Below are 19,982 nucleotides of genomic sequence, written 5' to 3' on the forward strand. Positions count from 1 at the left end.
AGTATCAGTTTAAAAGTTTGTCAGTTTTCTGTTTCCATTATTAATTCCATATTTGTATCCTCCCAAGGGTCCCACATATATATTTGTCTTGCCAATTTATTATCATAATCAACTTTCTCTCTACTTATTAGCTGCTGGTTCTTAAAAGAAAAACTCAATCCTCTGGCCTACCATTAATTTTCTCCAGTTTCTGTCCCTTGGTTTTTGATGGGATACATTCTGTAGCTGCCTTTGTTAACTACAAATGATTAATCCTTTTCATGGATGCCTTCTTTTTCACTGGAATGATTATTTTGCTTTGTTATGAAATATATAATTAGATGCCTGACACTATACATCCATTCACTTTCCCCTTAAACTATTTTCTAAGTCCGCTTTGGACAACTTTTTCCTCACAGCTCTGCAACTTGCCCTTTCTTCTCTGAGTTGCTCTGCCTCAAACTGAATTTGACATTCTATTATATTATTATTGTTGTGCCCCATAAGGGCTCTTATTCATCCAATCTCATTCCACATTAACATTCTCACAAAACACAAAACTAGTAGAAAGCACAGATTAGGGCAAAATAAAGCACCTCCTGATCCACTGCACCAGTAAAATTTCTGTGTTGGTACAGACTTTCCAATGTGACCAACAAGCAGGTAACTTTGGCGATTTTGTTATATGAACCTATGAAAAACTGTTACACATGAGTGTATTGAACCCTTGTCAGAACAGGAAGATGAATTGCATGAATTTATTTGGATTTTGATATCACAATAGAAATAGAAATGTACGGTGTAATTTTAAGCTAATCCATATGTCAGGAAACCTGTTGGATTTGGCATAACATTAAGAAAATACCCTGCTTATTTCACTTTCCATTGAATTCAGTGGAGCCTAATATTTATTGAATGGGGTGTTGAATTGCTGTTGCACTCTTCAATTTACTAGCAAGTGGGTTTGGTTCAAACTGCCATCGAAAAGTCAGTGGGGTGGAGATAATGGTTGTCAAATCATTTTGCTTAAGTGGTCCAATGCTATTAGCAAGGAGTCTCCGTGTAGCTGATGAAGTTAGGCATTCTGTTATTGTTGCTCAATAACCAAGATTGTCAAAAATGCAATAGCCTATTATTATTTATAATATTTTACTGAAGGTTGATAGTCTTCCAAGTTTGCATCAATCATCCACATTATTTCATCTTCCTATTGAAAATACATCGCATTGTAGCACTTTTTTCCAATATCACCACAATGTTTCTTCAGATGATGCCGGCTGAAATTAAATGTCGCAACTTAGCAGTCTCCACATTCTTTCTTTCAACTTCATCTTGTCATAAAATACAGTTTATAGTAGATTAGGTAATGCACTGAAGTTCATGCAGGAGCTCAGAAGAAATCTTAGATTCAAACTTAGTTTCTTCTGAACTAATTATTTCTGAAAGAACTGGATGAAATCTGTTCAAAGCGCTCATATAAATGAAGAGTTTCTGAAAACCTTGGTACGCGTTTTCTTGCTGATCAACCAAAAAAACCAGAGTGATTTTAACATGGTTTTTCAACAACCATGACCATTATCTTCACTCCAATTTTCCTAAGCTTTCATGAAGATTGTACATTGTAGAGATTTACACTGTAAATTCAAGCAGGAGCTGTGGAGAGAAAGAAATAGGATTTCAGGTTGATGACTTTCTGTCTGAGTATTTCAAGTATTTTTTGATGTTACTACAATTAACCAAACTGATCAAACACAGGTACTGCAGTTGCTGCACAAAGTTGTGCTGAGATCCTCCGAATGAAATTGAAGCAAACTTGTCAATTCAGTAACACTATAGACTATTTTTTGCATAGTGACGATTCCATTGTTTTGATTGTGCATCCGGCCTTCCCCCTATGTTACGAGTGATGGACTTTATGTGTGACTCACACTGTGTCCTTCTCTCTTCCTTGCTTTCATTCCTCCTGTCCCACTTCATCTCCTAACCATGCAGAGAATGATCAACCCTCCTTGGTATGGTTTGATAGAGGAAAGTTTTATTTAACTTTTGATGGTAAGTAATGTACAATTTACCTAAAATCGCTTTTTTTTTCATCTTTGTTTCCTTTATGGCCTTGCTGCCTTTATTCCTGTGTGTCAGCCATTCCTAAGTTTCATTTGTTAATAATGTTTCCGTTCTGTTCACAGTACTTATAATGTTCCTGTTTGTGCACTGTTTACAGCTTGCATTGTCAGTATTGTTCTGTGAAATACTTATTCTGTTCTTATAGCACGATAAATCATGATACTAGTTAGTCGAATAATTATTCTTCGGGTACATCTACCAATTGAATGAAGTTATCATCTGTCTATTTTAAAAGTAAAGCCTATGTAGCAGAACATTCCAATTTAAATTTACCAATATTCTTTTTAAAAATAATTTTCTCCATTCCTGCCTTTCAAATCAGAAATTACTTTATTAATGAAATAGACCTGCTTTGACCCAATGATGATGTCATTACACATACCCATGCTGCAAACTCATCCACCAAATCAAGAAATTGTAGGCACCTACATAGTCAGTAAGCCATGACAGGATCTGTGATTTTCTCCAGTGCGCACAGTGTACACTCCATGAGGTATGTGTGCTCAAAACTAGTCAGACATACTGGATTCATAATTTTTTAAAAATTCACTTGCTATTTTAATAGCAACATAGTCTTATTGTGCAAATATCCAAAAGCTGCTAAATTTTTCCCACGTCTGGTTTCTCACCATATACTGGAGTTCTGATGTAGGATAGTAATTGTCTTTGGTGCCTCACTCAAGTGGCCATTAATTGTGCTGGAGCCTAAAATTTGTCTCCGTGAGTATATTCAGTAGCAGTATACAATCATAGATGAGTCCATCTAATCCACATAAATATACAAACCCACTTTCCAGTAAGATTGAGCCATACAAACAATGAAGATTCAGACTCAATTTTGTATTGGTCAGCTCATTTAACAGTTAAATCATTGGCGGAGCATGTATTATTTTGCAGTGTTCAGTCAATTTACTGAACTTTCAAGACCTAACTGGAGCAGAATAAAATACAATATTTGTTTGCTAATATATTGAGAATTAAGCTGAATCCTGCTGAAATTAATATTTGATTTGTGAAAGAAGCTGCAGGGGTTATCATGACAAGAATCATTGAGTTATTAATATGTAGATTGCTTTTCTAAATAGATTTTGCTTTGTAAGAATATGAAATATGTAACTATAGAATGTACAGGTTAAAACAAATAAAACAAACTGAACAAAATCACAAAGGTAATATTCTAAGCACTAATACTTTATAAAAATACAGTATTTAAACTTCAAATATTTTGCTTTCTTGTCACAAGCATGAAATATTAACTAGAGTCAAATGGCAATTAATATTACATGCTTACAGTTTTCATAGGTTCTGTTGGAAACAAGTGATACTATAGAAGTTCTGGTGAATTGATCAGTTACCACAAAATACACTTTCCAAATGGCATTTGATCAATGTGACACACTTATGAGTAATGTCATAGGTCATGCTCTAAAAGGGACACGAACAATATGGAAAGAAAATTGGGGTGGTGGAAGGTTTATAGAGAAATTCCACAGGGGTCAATATTGGGACCCTTGCTTTGCCTAATATATATTAATGATCTGGATGTTGGTGTGCACAGAACAATTTCTAAGTTTACAGACGACAGAAAACTTGGAAGAATTATAAACTGTGAGGAGGACAGTGTGCAACTCCCAAAAAAAATTGATAAGAGTTGGTAGATAGGTGGCAGATGAGAGTCAGTACAGACAAGTGTCAGGTAATGGTCAGAACAACATTATTTGTGCATCCCCTTTACAATTGTACCCCCTATTTTGCCAAACAAAGGAACCTGGGTGCACATCTACACGGATCGTAGAAGGTAACAGAGCAGGTAGAGAGAATAGTAAATAAGGAAAATGTGTTCTTAGCTTTATTAACAGGGGTGCAGAGTACAAGAGTAAGGAGCTGATGTTGAACTTGTACACTACATTTGTTAGACCTCAACTGGAGTATTATGCAGAATTCTGGGCACCCCATTGTGGGAAAGATGTAACTGATTGGAGAGAGTGCGGAATGGATCCAGGAAGGAGAAACTTCAGCTATGAGGAAGCTTGAAGAAGTTTGGGTGGCTCTCCTTTAGAGAGAAGAGGGCTGACAGCAAATTCAATAAAGGTTTTCTAATCATGAGCTGGCTTGACAGAGTAGATGGGGAGAAGATGTTCCTACTTGTGAAAGAAAAAGGAAGTGCATTGTTTTAAAGTAAGCAGGGGTGATGTAAAACAAAACTTTTTCTCATATCAAATACTTAGGGTGTAGAAAGTACTACCTGGAAAATGTGGTGGAGGCAGATTCAGGTGGTGCATTCAAGAGGATTTTTATTTGAATAGAATGGTGTGCAGTGATAAAAGAAAAGGCAGGAGATTGGCACTCGGTGATAGAACAATGGGCACAACAAGTTAAATGGCCTCTTTTTGAAGTGTAATAATTCTGTGTTTCTGTGATAGCTAAACTAATTCAATGACTCCAGAAGATCTTATTGTTCAGTATATTTGGAATGGTCGTGACATCTTTTACTTGCTAGAATGAATGTGGGATATCAGATTAGAAAAAAAACTGCATCATTTAAACTGATAAGCAGAAATCTTCTCTCAAAAAAGGCCCAGAGCCATGTTTAAAAAACTATAGAGCTATATTTCTCCACTCACCTTCCAAAGAATATGATTGTTCCTGAGATATGGTTCCTGAGCACTAGCCTCTCACCGATACCTTAGCTAAGTGGCATTTCTTTGCATAGGTTCAGGAAAGGAGTGTTAGCATTAATTAAGCATGCAGGTCATTGAATCCAAGTCCTTGCCCAAAACCACAATCTGATTTTCCAGTTGGAGTAACTAGACACGGAATGAGCAAGCTCACTGAGTTGCATTCACCCTGCATTTGTGAACAAATGGAAGGCCTCGAACACTACCTTGCCTGTGGTCATTATCCAGATACCAGATTTAGGTGGCATGATGATTCAGTGGTTAGCACTGCTGCCTCACAGCACCAAAGACCCTGATTTGATTCCAACTTTGGGCAACTGATTGTGTGGAGTTTGCACATTCTCCCCATGTCTGAGCGGGTTTCCTCCAGGTGCTTCAGTTTCCTCTCTCAGTTCAAAGATATGCAGGCTAGGTGGATTAGCCATGGGAAATGCAAGATTACAGAAGTAGGATAGGGACCGGGTCTGGGGGGACTGTTGTTCAGGTGGACAGTGTGTACTGGATGGGTTGAATGGCCTGCTTTCACACCGTAAGGATTCTATGACTTAAGATTTTCTGACTTACATACTATAGTTTGGACTACACTGGCTCATGGAGAAGTATCACTGGGCTCAATTTATGCTAGTGTTAGTGTCCTATCAACAAGATTATTTAATATTCTACTTCTTTTATGTCATCACCACCTGTAGGGACAATGGGAATGCCAATGCTATGGTCAAGTACTCATATCTATCGCAATACATCACTTTTTGAATGATATCTCCAGAAAGAGATAGTGGGGAGGTGTTGTTTTACATTATATATGAGGGTGTCTTATTTTATTCCTGATTATAGAATCATTTGACTTCAGTCCCTGACTAAATATGGAAGTAAAGACTGAAAATAATATGTTGAGGCACCTCTGTCTCCAGCAGCCTCCAGCTGAATGAATATTAATAAACTCTCAAGAAAGCTGACAGTCAGAAGAATTCTTTGCCCAGAAAGTCAGCAAGACTTTGAAAACAATTTTGTACTTTTGAACCATTGCCATTAGAAGTGGCTAGTTTGCCCTGGTTCTGATCCATGTCAAAACCTATGTACAATTTGCATAATTTGTACATTTAAAGATTTCTTAAAAAGTCAATACCTCTAGGCCATACTCCTGCCCAGGTTAAGAAGGGTAGAAGATCTATCGAAAAGTGGTAAGATGAATGGTTTTATTTTGGAATTTTAAGTTTATGATAAGAAATGTTACAGATTCGAAAAGTGGAAAGTTATAAAGGATGGTATCACAAGTAATGAAAGGCTGGACAATGAAAGTGGTAGAGAGTGATCTAATGGTAATTGAATCTTGCAGAGTGATCAGTAATATCAAAGTTGAGTTTCACATTAAAGGTAGTTATTACTCTTTCAATATAAAACCAAGAGAAATAAACAGTTGACGTGTTTTCTCTAAAGGACGAAGATGTACTGAAATGATCTCTAATTGAAAGTAAACAGGTATACCAATTTTCTAACATAAAAAAGTTTCATTCAGCTTGACATCATGAGAGGTTATAATTGGACATTTTCACCTGGGACTTCAGTTTGCTTCTCAATCCCTTTAATCCCACTCCACACCACATATGCTCAGAAAGCAAGTAGTCCAGTTCCAAAACACTGGGCAGCTTTCCAGTACATCACTCAAGAGTACACTGTATATGTTACAGCATATATGCCAGGTGTCTTTTAAATTATACAATGCATCCTTCTTTCAGTGCTTTTCAGCAGAAATTATAGAATAATAATCAAGAATAAGAGCTGAGCTATTAATTTTATTAACACTGCACAACACAAGAGTTGAATCCAAGTTTTCCTATACTTGTTAGCTGTGCTACATTTACTCAGCAAGTCCTCATAAGCTACCAAGATTGTTGCAATTATCCTGATATTGTTTTAAATTTACTATTGGATTGTGATGATACTGGCAATGCAGTATTCCATTTCTCATCCCTGGTGCCCAAGGAGATTGAGACAATCAACTCATGTAGAACTGGGATCGGATGTAAGCGAACCAAATAGTAATGAAAGTGTAATTTCTCTGAAGTACATTAATCAAAAAATATTCGAAAGTTCTGACATATTTAATAAATTACTAGACCTGTTGTGTAGCCTTTATAACTAACTTGGTACAATGTGTTTTGAGCAAGTAAACGGTAGGCTACTGGAACACTCTGCAAAAATATTGGTATCACTAGCTCATCTATGTTCCATAATTTGTAGATCAAGAAAACCAAACCTTTACTGAGTCTCTGATGCCTCTTAAGTTAAATAGACTGACTAGCATGGAACTCAGATAGGACAAGGTAGTCCCAAGTTCTGCTCTGGTTGGTGCTCTGTTGTATTAGCTCAGCCTACTATGAAAGTACACATTAGAGAAGGTAACAATTAGTCACATCCTATTTCTGTCTACTGACCTCTGTTGAAAAGCATTTGGGCAGAAGCATTGCATAAGGACAAATGGAGATGGCCTCTCTCCTGGCTCCAACATCAGAAATCGTCACTTCCAGGAGGTACCAGAATGTGTTTGGTGTCAGCAGATGTTTACCCTACAATAAACCAATACCCTTCAGAAAGGAGGAGTGAAAATATATTAAGTATTTAGGTGTTGGATATGAATTCTGTTTTTACACAATGACATCATCAAAGGGTTTATTCAATCTGCATAACTAATTTGCAATCCATTTTTTCTGCAGAGACTGTAAAGTTTATCCCACAGGATGTTTAAGAGTTTTACAGAAAGTGTACAAAGAAATAATTCATCATTTTATTTGACATGTTTTCACTAATCTTTTGTTTTATTTTGCCTTATTTTATATACTCCTGCATGATTTAAGCCATGTCAAACAAATTTATTCATCTGCTGACCTTTTATTTTTGCTCTGCTTATTTTATTGCCATGTTTAAGTGAATGGATAGTTTGTTGGAATAAGTCCAGTGAACTAAAGGGTTAAGTGCATCTCTTTCTATTTCAGGGGCTTCCCGAGGTCCCAGCCCCTTGACCATGGGTGCACAGGATACACTCCCTGTTGCTGCAGCCTTTACAGAAACTGTCAATGCTTACTTCAAGGGAGCAGACCCAAGCAAGTGAGTAAAAGGCTCAAGTGATGATCGACATTCTGCAATGAACTCTCAATCTTTAATAAATGTAACATTTCACAACAGAAAATCAAAAAATCCTAACAAAATTAATCCCTTATTTCTTTAAAACTAAATCTTATTCTCTTATCATTTTAGATAGGTGTAATGTCCCTTTCTATTCATTTATGCCAACCATCAGTGCTTCAAACTGACCGTCAGCATTTCCATCCCTGTATCAGTTTTTAAGTCATAAAATCAGTTCATCTGATTGGTTAAACAATTGTTACAGATTGGATTTGGAAATCCAATCAGAAGTCAGAATGTATAACCAGAGGCTGTAAACAACAGCCGAATCTCTTGGAGTGTGAAAAGATAGGATTGGTGGTAGTTTACACCAGATAAACATTTTAGTTGGGAAGCAGGACCCGAGACTGCTCTTCATATTATTTTTAATCAACTTGCTAAGACATGATGTAACACACATGAGGCAGTTGAGTTTTGAATCTGGTGCTTCTAGTCCAAAGACAGGGACATTACTGCTACCACACAACCCACTATAAGACTGATTTGGAGTCCAGTTCTCCTGAATCAAAAATGTTGTTTCCACCATACTTCAGGAAATACATGTGTGTGGCAGAGTTCAAACTAAAGAGGATATTGTGCCTTCAGTGCAGGATTGAATGGCTTGTCCTTCTATCTTTCTTCTCTTCTGCAGAAGTAATTCCCTTGAAGTGCACTTTGTGGCAATTGGATTTGTTCCTTTACATATTATAGTATTTATTTTTTATTCTTCACTGAACTTTGAATATTGCAAAGATTACAGAACAGAAGGAGGCCAGTCAAGGCTTTGCAGGGTCTCTGCAAGACCAACTCCTCCAGTCTTAATTGTCGGCCATTTCCCCATAAGCCTGCATTTGTTTTCTCTTCAGGTGTTTATTAAATTCTGCATGAAAGCCATTATTGAATCTGCCTTCACCCCGCATTTACGCATTCTAGTTTCTAACCACTTGTTAAATAAAAACATAATCATGCAATTATTGCCAGTCATCCAGTGGTGTCTTCAGATTCTCGACCGTTCAGCCAATAAGAATAGTTCCTCTCCATCTACTTAGAATTCTTTGAGTCTCAAATAATTTTGTTCAAGAAGTCAAGATTGTTTTATCACTATCAAGAGCCTTTTTTTCTAGAAAGCGCAAGGTAATGGCAGGACAGAAACTGACTTCCACCTGCTAATCTTTTTAGAGTAACAACATCTGAATTTTATAGTTTTACAGTTTTATCTGGCTCAGTGTTAAGCTCAAGAATTTCAGTCTGTGAACTCTATCCTCCATTTTTGTTTTCCCTGCTTTCCTGTAATATCTGGTTTTCTTGGTTTAGCTTTCAGCAAACCTATTAACGAATAACTTTGAACACCTTCTCTCGGCTTACCTTCTTTATGATTATTAATGTTTTACTTTTGTTCTGTGATGGCTGTAATCTCTAATCTTGCTCATGCTCTGACCTTCCCTTCTGTTCCATTTGCTCACTATCCTTTTGTCATGGTGTAAAACTCACCACTTTTCCAGTTCTCTCTTCAGTTCCTACTAAAAGTCATTGGACTTGAAACGTTAACTCTGTTTCTCCCTGCATAGACCGGATGAGTTTTTCCAGCATTTCTGGGTTTTATTCCTCACCTTTTTAGACTTGTGTTGACATCCATCTTTTTCTTTATTAACAGGTGTATTGTGAAAATTACGGGAGAAATGGTTTTATCATTTCCAGCTGGCATCACCAGGCATTTTGCCAATAACCAGTGCCCTGCAATTCTCACATTCTGCATAACAAACTGCAGCAGGTTGGAACACATCCTGCCAAACCCACAACTTCTCTGCAGGTAATTTCAGTACAACACTAGCCAAGAGAGAAAAGTGCAGCTGATCCATGTAGACCAGTAACAGAAACTATTTGTACAGGAGGTCTTGCCGTTATTCTTGCTACTGCACTGTGAACATTCCTCAGATGGTTCTATGCTTTAACAAATGTGAAACAGGGCCAAGGAGACAAAGGAAGTATAGTGTTCACCCAATAAATTGTTAAATGAACTCATTGTAAATGATGCTACATTTGATCTCTGTATCCCAGAGGTGAAACAAGCCACCAATCAGGCTTTCGGATCCTCGTCACTATTCAGAGATGCTTGATGTAAACGATTAGTGATATCCCATAAGGCTTTAGGTTTGTTCTTATTCTTAATACCTGTTTTGTTTGAGCCAGCTGAAGCCTAAATTAGCCTATAATGAGCTAATGTCTTCAGATAAACAGGTAGGAAAATCAGTTCAGAATTGCTACCACTTTACACAATGAAATCTTTTAACAACAGTAAATAAATTCTTAAATAAGTCAGAATAAATACTATTCTACTCAAACATGAAGGTTCGGATTTTCAAGGAGTTGCACAGACTCCATTCATTACAACAGGGACCCCAGATTAAAAAGTCTTGTTCCAGTTTCCAACCAATCTTATATTCATAAGGGGAAGGGGCATGCGGTGATTCACAAGGAAATCCAAACCTAGCAGGACCTTTTGTCAGAGAGACCCCATTCCTGCAGTTTGTGACTTTTGGATGTGTAAGTGTAGACATGAATGTATGTAAAAAGGTGGATAAGATCTGTTAAATTATTTAAATTGCTTGATATCTATATTCTGAACAAAAAGCTAACCTGCTGTGTCTCTGGGTTGAAAAGGTGTTGGAGTGAGGGGGCAGGGGGGCCGGGGGGGTTGGTGGTGTTGTGCATATAAACCTGAGGATTGCCATCATAGCATTATTGTTATATTACTCTTTGACTTCTTCCACAATCTATCCTAATCATAGTGGGGGATGGAAGGGCTGTCATTTCATAGTTAGATTGACAGCTTCAAGAGTCTGTTAAGGAATTAGATGTCTTTGATGTTATGCTATGATTATAAGGGTTTTTTTTAATGTAAGGGATAAAGCACTCGGAGATTTAAATATATCGAAATGTGATCTTCTCCATGAAATGTCTTGATATAGTGAAGCATGTAATGGATTCTTATAAACCTATTTTCTTTCCTCTCAGCACAGGTCCAAAACCCTACTGATGGTGGGTATTGTGTCAGTTGGCATGGAGGATAAAGTGTGGGACATGGGTTAACATAAATTGACACTAAAGAGACAGTGAGGTCTGCAGATGCTGGAGATCAGAGTTGAGAGTGTGTTGTTGGAAAAACACAGGTCAGGCAGCTTCTGAGAAGCAGGAAAATCGATGTTTTGGACCAGAGCCTCATCGGAAATGAGGCTGGGAGCCTTGGGAGGGAGGAATGGACAGAAGGTAGCTGAGAGTGCAGTTGGTGGATGGAGGTGGGGGTAAATGCGATAGCTCGGTGAGGAGGGTGGAGTAGATAGGTGGGAAGGAAGATTGACAGGTGGGGCAGGTCATGAGGGCAGTGCTGAGCTGGAAGGTTGGAACTAGGTAAGGTGGGAGGAGGGGAAATGAGGAAACACCAGCACCAATTAACCCACCGCCCCGTGGTCAAATATTTCAACTCCCACTTCCACTCTGCCAAGGACATGCAGGTCCTGGGCCTCCTCCATCACCACTCCCTCACCACCTGATGCCTGGAGGAAGAACACCTTATCTTCCGCCTCAGGATCCTTTAACCCCAGGGCATTAATGTGGACTTCACCAGTGTCCTCATTTAACCCTCCTCCCACCTTGCCCCAGTTCCAACCTTCCAGCTCAGCACCACCCTCGTGCCTGTCCTACTTGTCAATCTTCTTTCACACCTATCCACTCCACCCTACTCTCCGATCTTACACCATTACCCCCACCTCCATCCTCTAATTGCATTCTCAGCTACCTTCTCCCCCCATTTATCTCTACACCCCCAAGGCAGTCAGCCTCCTACCTGGTGAAGGACTCTAGCCCAAAAGGTTGATTTTCCTGCTCTTCGGGCACTCTATGCTGACTTAGTGTCAATTTAAGGATTGTAAGGGTCTGGGGCACGGGATAGAGAGGCATAGGTTGGCTTGGGGGTATGAGAGTCTGTAGTAAATATGTTGATATGGATGGGGCATAGGGAGTTGGTGAGTGGGGGTTGGATGATGAATGGCAACAACATTCAAGATCAAGTCACAGAGCACCAAGGTGAGCTATCCAAACAGATTTATCTCTACACAGGGGGCACTCCCTGTAGCTACCTCCAAACCATTTCCAGGAATAGCAGTTCTCAACCCAGCATTCACTCTCTCCCATCTCCTACCTATTCCTCCTCCAGCAGGACATTTGGGCGATCAGCAAATTTCCCAAATCAACACTCTCCCTCAGGAACAATAATCCAGACAGCAGAACTTGTTTTAATTGCTTTAAGCAAAGTTTCAAAGTTAAAGTTTATTTGAGCTTTCTATCACTGAGAGTGACTGCTGAAGTTGGTCAGTGGTTCACCCCCCCCCAATCCACCAAACTTTGTTTTTAAATTGGCCAACTTCCGCACATCAATTGCGGAATCCTTTGTGAACAGCATCACCAAGACAAATAAAAGGTAATATATCTTGTGTGTTTCTCTCACTAGTGTGATATTATATGTCCTCCCATTTTTGAATGAATTATGGAGGCTTGTAAATGTGGAGATTACACTGAATGGTGTGTTTCCATACACTTAATTTTGCGGATAGACAAATGCACTGGAAATTTGGATAGTCAGTAAGGAACCACAATATAGTCCAACTGGGTCCCACATTATCTTCAATCACATCCACCTAGATCTCGGGGTATTCGTGCCAGTTTCAATAGGATACTTAAAGATGAGTATCTTTTAAGGCAAAGTCTACAAGACAACACTTTTTTTAACAGATTAATTCCACTAGCCATTTTTTAAACATGCTAATTTTTCCAATTTCTCTCTCCAAAAAAGCAGTATAGGTTCCTCTTGAATTTTTTGTCTGTATCATTTTGACTGTAATGTCTTCGTTGATAAATTATTCCACAAAACAAAACAATGATTTTCCATCATTTCAATACGCTGTAATCTGCAGGTCTAGCAGCATCTGTAACATTTCAAGTCTTTGACCTTTTTAATCAGCATCAACCTGAAACTGTTTCTCTCTTTAAAAGAACAAAGTGCATCCCTGCCCAATGATAACTGATACATAGAGTCATGGAATTTATTTCTGATGAGTGAATTTTCAATGCTGTGTAAGTATTTGATGTGGAGAATATTGAAAAGACAGACAGAGACTAGTTAGACAAAGAGAGTGAAAGGTAGATGGTCTCTTTGGCAGAAAAGGGGTAAGAAAGAAATGAATATGGTTCTTGCAGATTAGAGAGACTGTCTTTGGCTCTCTGCCAAGTATCACAACAGGTGGAAGTTATACAACAGCAAGAAAAGTTTTGTAGAGAAATCTTGTTTTATGAGGTGAAAGAGCCTGTTATTGGTTGTTAAGACCGAGGTGGTGAGGAAGAAATACCTTCTTAAATTAGAAAATAAGAATTCACATCGTTAATGGATGTGATATTGCTGCTTTAATTAGGAGCAAGAGGGAATTGCTGTGGAGCCTAAAGAAACTGTGTTATAAAACAATGCATTCTCCAATTCATTGCAATGTAATACTGCAAATGGTCACAACTGTTATAGTAATAAAGCTACTCATAACAACCCAGCTACTTTGTTTCTGGATTCAGGGGCAGCACGGTGGCTCAGTGGCTAGCACTGCTGCCACCCAGCACCGCTGCCACCCAGCACCAGGGTCCCAGGATTGATTCCAGGCTCGGGTGACTGTGTGGAGTTTCCACATTCTCCCCGTGTCTGCATGGGTTTCCTCCCACAGTCCAAAGATGTGCAGATCAGGTGAATTGGCCATGCTAAATTGCCCGTAGTGTTAGGTGCATTGGTCAGAGGGAAAATGAGTCTGGGTGGGTTACTCTTCGGAGGGTCAGTGTGGACTGGTTGGGCCGAAGAGCCTGTTTCCACACTGTAGGGAATCTAATCTAATCTAATCATTAATTGTTATTTCAGCACCATCGTGCACAAGCTCAAAAGGTCTAAGAGATCAAACTTTCCTCAAACTACTGCCAGTCTGAAGGACAAACAATGTAAAATCAGTCTGGCCATTTATTCCCTCCTTATAATGGTCTATCTGTTATTTATGCTCTTCTCTCTTCTCCCTTCTCTTTCCCCTCTACTTTTTTTCCCACCCTTACTAACAATGCCTTTTAGCTTTCAGACCAGTTCTGAAGAAAGATTTATACCAAACCTATCAATAGACTGCCATATATCTTTATGGTTTATCAATCAGTTATTGACTATCAGCACTTTGTTTTCTTTCCCCATTTAATTTTGGCAAAACTTGATGGCTTACAATTTTTTTTCTCTTGTCTAGTAACACTTCGCAAGGTGATGCCAATACAAGAGAATTCTGGGTAAACATGCCAAATCTAATGATTCATTTAAAGAAAGTGGCTGAACAGAAACCATCAGCCACATATTACAATGTGGATATGCTAAAGTATCAGGTACGTGGATTTCAGGCTTTCACATTACAAACCAGTGATGCATTTCTTAAACTGTGTTCTGTTAAATTTGACTGAAGTAGGGTGCTGATGAAATTCATTGATACTTAAAATGATGACCCTAATATAAGGTCAGCATTTATATTCTGCCTTGTGCAATTTAGTCACAATTCGCTCAAACGAATAGTGATTGAAATATTATCCCTACTAAGCACTTGCTTGATATGCAAAACCAAAAATACCGCAGAAGCTGGAAATTTGAATTAAAAACAGAAAATGCTGGAAACAGCCAGCAGATGTCGGAGCATCCATGAAGAGAAAAACAAATGATATTTCAGGTTGAATGTTATGGCCAAACTGGAAATTTTTAGTAACCAGTTATGAACAAGTACAGAGGCAAGAAAAGGGTTAGAGTGTGCAAACAAAAAATGAAGGTATGTAGTAGAATTAAAGACCGGAGAGATGAAATGATAAATAAGATGACTGTCCAAGAAGATAAATTCAACAAACAAACAAAGTGGATCCAAAAGAATGGTAAATGAAAATATTTGGAATATTCATTGGGTACATCCATCTGTGAAAATGGTGCAGAGGTTATGACTTGCAAGGTTGGACTCCATCTCAAATCTAGAGAGCTGTACAACACCACATTGAATGCTGAGAAGTTGTTTCTCAAACTCTCATTGAACTTCATTAAAACAATGCAGGAAGCCAAAAAATGAGAGATCAGAGGGAAGTCTCTGCATTTTTCCAGTTATTCATGGGATGTAACTTGTCTAGAAAGACCAGCATTTATTACCTATTCCTGACTGTCTTGGAGAGTTTAGTGATAAACTATATTCTTGAACTGTTGCAATCCTTGTGGTGATGGTACTCCTGCAGTGGTTAGGAAGGGAGTTCCAGGAGTTTTACCCAGTGATATTAAAGGGACAGTGACACATTTCCAAGCTGGATGACATCCTGTTAGAGCTGTTGATCAAATAGATCATAGATTCAGAAGGTACTGTTGAAGAAACTTTGGCAATTTGCTACAATTGTGTAGAATTTTGTACACCCTGCAATGAAGTGTATCAATTAGTTGAGGAAGTGAATGCTCAAGATGAATGGGTTACCAATGGGTTACCGGTGGACTGTCTAGACCTGGATGGTATTGAGCTGCGTATAGTTGGAACGACACATTCAGGCAAGTGAAGAGTACTTCATCACACTCCTGACTTCTGCCTTTTGATGGTACAAAGGCTTTTGAGAATTGAGTCACTAACCACAGAGTATCCAACTTGTGATTTTCTTTTGTAGCCTGTGCCGAAGGGCCTGTTTCCACACTGTATGGATTCTATAAATAAAAGCAAGATCGATTTTTATAACAATCTGACAATTTAATGATCATCACTACTAAGTTTTTTCGTTCTAGATTTATTTAATTGTATGAATTTAAATTTGTCAGCTGCCATATCTTCAAAGCATTGGAATATCAGTCCAGTACCGGAAGCACTATCTACTCTGCTGCTCTTGATGTAGTCCTTGCCTCTATAATACAAATAACATTTCTACACAATGCAAAAGTGAGTGAAGCATACCTCAGCATGGAATCAAAGATTAAAGGGAAAAAGGAGGAAACTGGAGTGGAGGATGATCGGATGAACTGATCTCATTGAATGGCAGAGCAGACACGATAGGCCAACTGGCTTACGTCAACTCCATTGTAATTCTTAGCTTAAATATGCTCTTGGCATCATGGTAGCCCACAAATCCACCAACACATTAAAACAGCAGCAAATGAACTTGAAAGACCTTATACAGACAACAAACAAAACTAATGTCATTTACAAATACCATGCAAGAACTGTAACAAACACTACATTGGACAAACAGGCAGAAAACCAGCCACCAGGATACAAGAACATCAACTAGCCACAAAATGACATGACCCTCTCTCACTAGAGTCCGTACATGCGCATAAGGAAGGACACCACTTCGACTGGGACAACACGTCCATCCTAGGACAAGTCAAAAAGAGACATGCACGAGAATTCCTAGAAGCAAGGCATTCCAACTGGAACTTTATTGGAGTGCAGTTACTAGCGGTGTTCCGCAAGGATCTGTTTTGGGACTATTGCTGTTTGTCATTTTTATAAATGACCTGGAGGAGGGGCTAGAAGGTTGGGTGAGCAAGTTTGCGAATGAAATGAAAGTCGGTGGAGTTGTTGACGGTGAGGAAGGATGTTGCAGGTTACAGCGGGATATAGGTAAGCTGCAGAGCTGGGCAGAAAGGTGACAAATGGAGTTCAGTGTAGCTAAGTGTGAAGTGATTCACTTTGGTAAGAGTAACAAGAAGATTAAGTACTGGGCTAATGGTCGGATACTTGGTAGTGTGGATGAGCAGAGGGATCTTGGTGTCCATGTACACAGATCTCTGAAAGTTGCCACCCAGATAAATAGTGCTGTGAAGAAGGCATATGGCGTACTGGCTTTTATTGGTAGACGAATTGAGTTCCGGAGTCCTGAGATCATGTTGCATTTGTATAAGACTCTGGTGCGGCCGCATCTGGAGTATTGTGTGCAGTTTTGGTCGCCATACTATAGGAAGGATGTGGAGGCACTGGAACGGGTGCAAAGGAGGTTTACCACGATGTTGCCTGATATGGTAGGAAGATCATATGAGGAAAGGCTGAGGCACTTGGGACTGTTTTCATTGGAGAAAAGAAGGTTTAGGGGTGACTTGATAGAGGTGCACAAGATGATTGGGGTTTAGATAAGGTTGACCATGAGAACCTTTTTCCACATATGGAGTCAGATATTATGAGGGGGCATAGCTTTAAATTAAGGGGTGGTAGGTATAGGACAGATGTTAGGGGTAGATTCTTTACTCAGCGAGTCGTGAGTTCATGGAATGCCCTGCCAGTAACAGTCGTGGACTCTCCCTCTTTATGGGCATTTAAACGGGCATTGGATAGGCATATGGAGGAAAGTGGGCTAGTGTAGGTTAGGTGGGCTTGGATCGGCGCAACATCAAGGGCCAAAGGGCCTGTACTGCGCTGTAGTTTTCTATGTTCTATGTAACAAACTCATTGAGTTGGACCCCATTTACCAGCCCCTGAGAAAAAGAATGGGAGATGACATCACCCACCCAAAGAAACACAAACATATAAATAGAAAGCAGGAATCATCAGCAGTGCTTTGTCCAGAGGCCCACTGAAGATGTTACCTAGTATGGTGATGAAACATCTGAAAGTGAACCTTCCAGCTCAGCGAGCAAACCTACATCCAGAAAACACTAACAGCAAGATTTCATATTTTTCATATCTGTGGAGCTGTCCCTTAAACAGTCTCATTGTCTCAAACTCTATCTCCTAATTAGTCAATTTTAGCAGATCACCTATTGAAACAGTGTTACTGCAGGATGCATTGAGTGATGGATATTGTGTGACTTGATTGTCCTTCTGCATATGCAACAAGCATATTCAGGAGATATACATCCTTATTATAACTGAAGGTACCAGAGATGTGTAATGGGTCTAAGTATAAAACATTCAAAATTCAATCATCAAAGTCAAAATTAACCTCAATTGTCTCTCCATGGACATGATATATTTTGTATATTAAAGTGACATAATTTGTCATAGTGTAGAATTTTGATGCAATGTGGCCATTTTCTCAGAAACACAAAGGAATGTAAGCATCTAAAGGTGCACTATGCATGTTAGAAATATATTGCCCACCCCATGTAGTAAATGCAGAAACAAAACCCACTAGAGTCCATGTCTGAAGCAAGTACATACATGAGACTACTCACTGATTGAAGACCCCTTTGTAAAATTAGAAGTTAGCTTTAAATATTTGGATACAGATAAACATCAACCATTGCTTGTGGTCCCGATTCCAATCGTCTGACTATGACTAGAAAGTGAATGGTAGTTAATGTTCCTAGTCAAATGGCCCTATGTCTTTTCTTTTACTGTTCAACCTCTTATGAGAAACAGTTATTTCAGTGAAAGGTCAACTATGCAACCAAACTCTAGCAGCACACCTTCAGGAGTAAAGGGGAATAATATTTTAAAGCTGAAAATGTGTTGCTGGTTAAAGCACAGCAGGTTAGGCAGCATCCAAGGAATAGGAAATTCGACGTTTCGGGCATCAGCCCTTCATCAGGAATAATATTTGAAAGGTTATTTCATTAAAAATGAAGGTCATACAGAATTAATAATCATCTTCCTTTTCTGAAGGTCTCTTCACAGGGTATTCAGTCCACACCATTGAATCTAGCAGTGAGCTGGCGCTGTGAACCCACCAGCACTGATCTTCGAATAGATTATAAGTATAACGCAGAGGCAATGGTTACACCTGTTGCTCTCAATAATGTCCAGTTCCTCACTCCTGTAGATGGAGGAGTGGCAAAAGTACAGGCTGTACTTCCACCTGCTGCATGGTAAGATGTTATTTCTGTTTTTCCATTGATTCCGTATGACAGATTTATTGAGAATTTGGTTCCCAGACTTGATTGAATATCTCAGCTTGGTAATTCCTTCACAAAATCTTTGGAAAAGATACTCTTCCAATTCCAGGCAACAGTGCTTGATCGTTTCTCCACACTGCATCTTTTGTCAGTCACTCCTCCATACACTCTGCCTATTACCAGTTAACTCATTCTCCTCTGTTCCTGTACAATCACTGTCCAAATATACCTGCTATGAATTCTCTGTTAACTCTCTGCTTAGAAAATAATGTTTCCACAAGAATTTTAACTTTTCTGGTAATTCTTCTGGAGTTAACATTCTAAACTGGGTATTAACTCGCTAGAGATCCCATTCCTGGTTAGAGTCATAAAGATGTACAGCATGAAAACAGACCCTTCAGTCCCACCTGTCCATGCTGACCATATATCCCAACCCAATCTAGTCCCACCTGCCAGCACTCGGCCCATATCCCTCCAAACCCTTCCGATACATATACCCGTCCAAATGCCTCTTAAATGTTGCAACTGTACCAGCCTCCACCACATCCTCTGGCAGCTCATTCCATACACATAACACCCTCTGCGTGAAAAAGTTGCCCTTTGGGTCTCTTTTATATCTTTCCCCTCTCACCCTAAACCTATGCCCTCTAGTTCTGGAATCCCCGATCCCAGGGAAAAGACTTGGTCTATTTATCCTACCTAGCCCCTCATAATTTTGTAAACCTCTAAGGTCAGCCCTCAACCTCCGACGCTCCAGGGAAAACAGCCCCAGCCTGTTCAGCCTGTCCCTATAGCTCAAGTCCTCCAAGCCTGGCAACATCCTTGTAAATATTTTCTGAACCCTTTCAAGTTTCACAACATCTTTCCGATAGGAAGGAGACCAGAATTGCACGCAATATTCCAACAATATTCTAATCAATGTCCTGTACAGCTGCAACATGACCTCCCAACTCCTGTACTCAATACTCTGACCAGTAAAGGAAAGTATACCAAACACTGCCTTCACTATCCTATCTACCTGTGACTCCACTTTCAAGGAGCTATGAACCTGCACTCCAAGGTCTCTTTGTTCAGCAGCATTCCCTAGGATCTTACCATTAAGTGTATAAGTCCTGCTAAGATTTGCTTTCCCAAAACGCAGC

The 19,982-nt window shown here is 39.2% G+C and overlaps 1 protein-coding gene across 1 annotated transcript in view; it reads left to right on the top strand.

The window, feature by feature from the left end:
• Positions 1-19,982, top strand: part of sgip1a (SH3GL interacting endocytic adaptor 1a) — a 217,083-nt gene that overhangs the window by 187,240 nt on the left and 9,861 nt on the right. The window contains exons 16-20 of the mRNA XM_060829768.1: positions 1,972-2,031; positions 7,775-7,886; positions 9,598-9,753; positions 14,258-14,390; positions 18,611-18,813. Of these exons, the coding sequence (XP_060685751.1) occupies positions 1,972-2,031; positions 7,775-7,886; positions 9,598-9,753; positions 14,258-14,390; positions 18,611-18,813 (664 nt within the window). The remainder of the gene's footprint in view (positions 1-1,971; positions 2,032-7,774; positions 7,887-9,597; positions 9,754-14,257; positions 14,391-18,610; positions 18,814-19,982) is intronic.

This window comes from Hemiscyllium ocellatum, chromosome 9 (genome assembly GCF_020745735.1).
Source record: "Hemiscyllium ocellatum isolate sHemOce1 chromosome 9, sHemOce1.pat.X.cur, whole genome shotgun sequence".
Classification (NCBI taxonomy): domain Eukaryota; kingdom Metazoa; phylum Chordata; class Chondrichthyes; order Orectolobiformes; family Hemiscylliidae; genus Hemiscyllium; species Hemiscyllium ocellatum.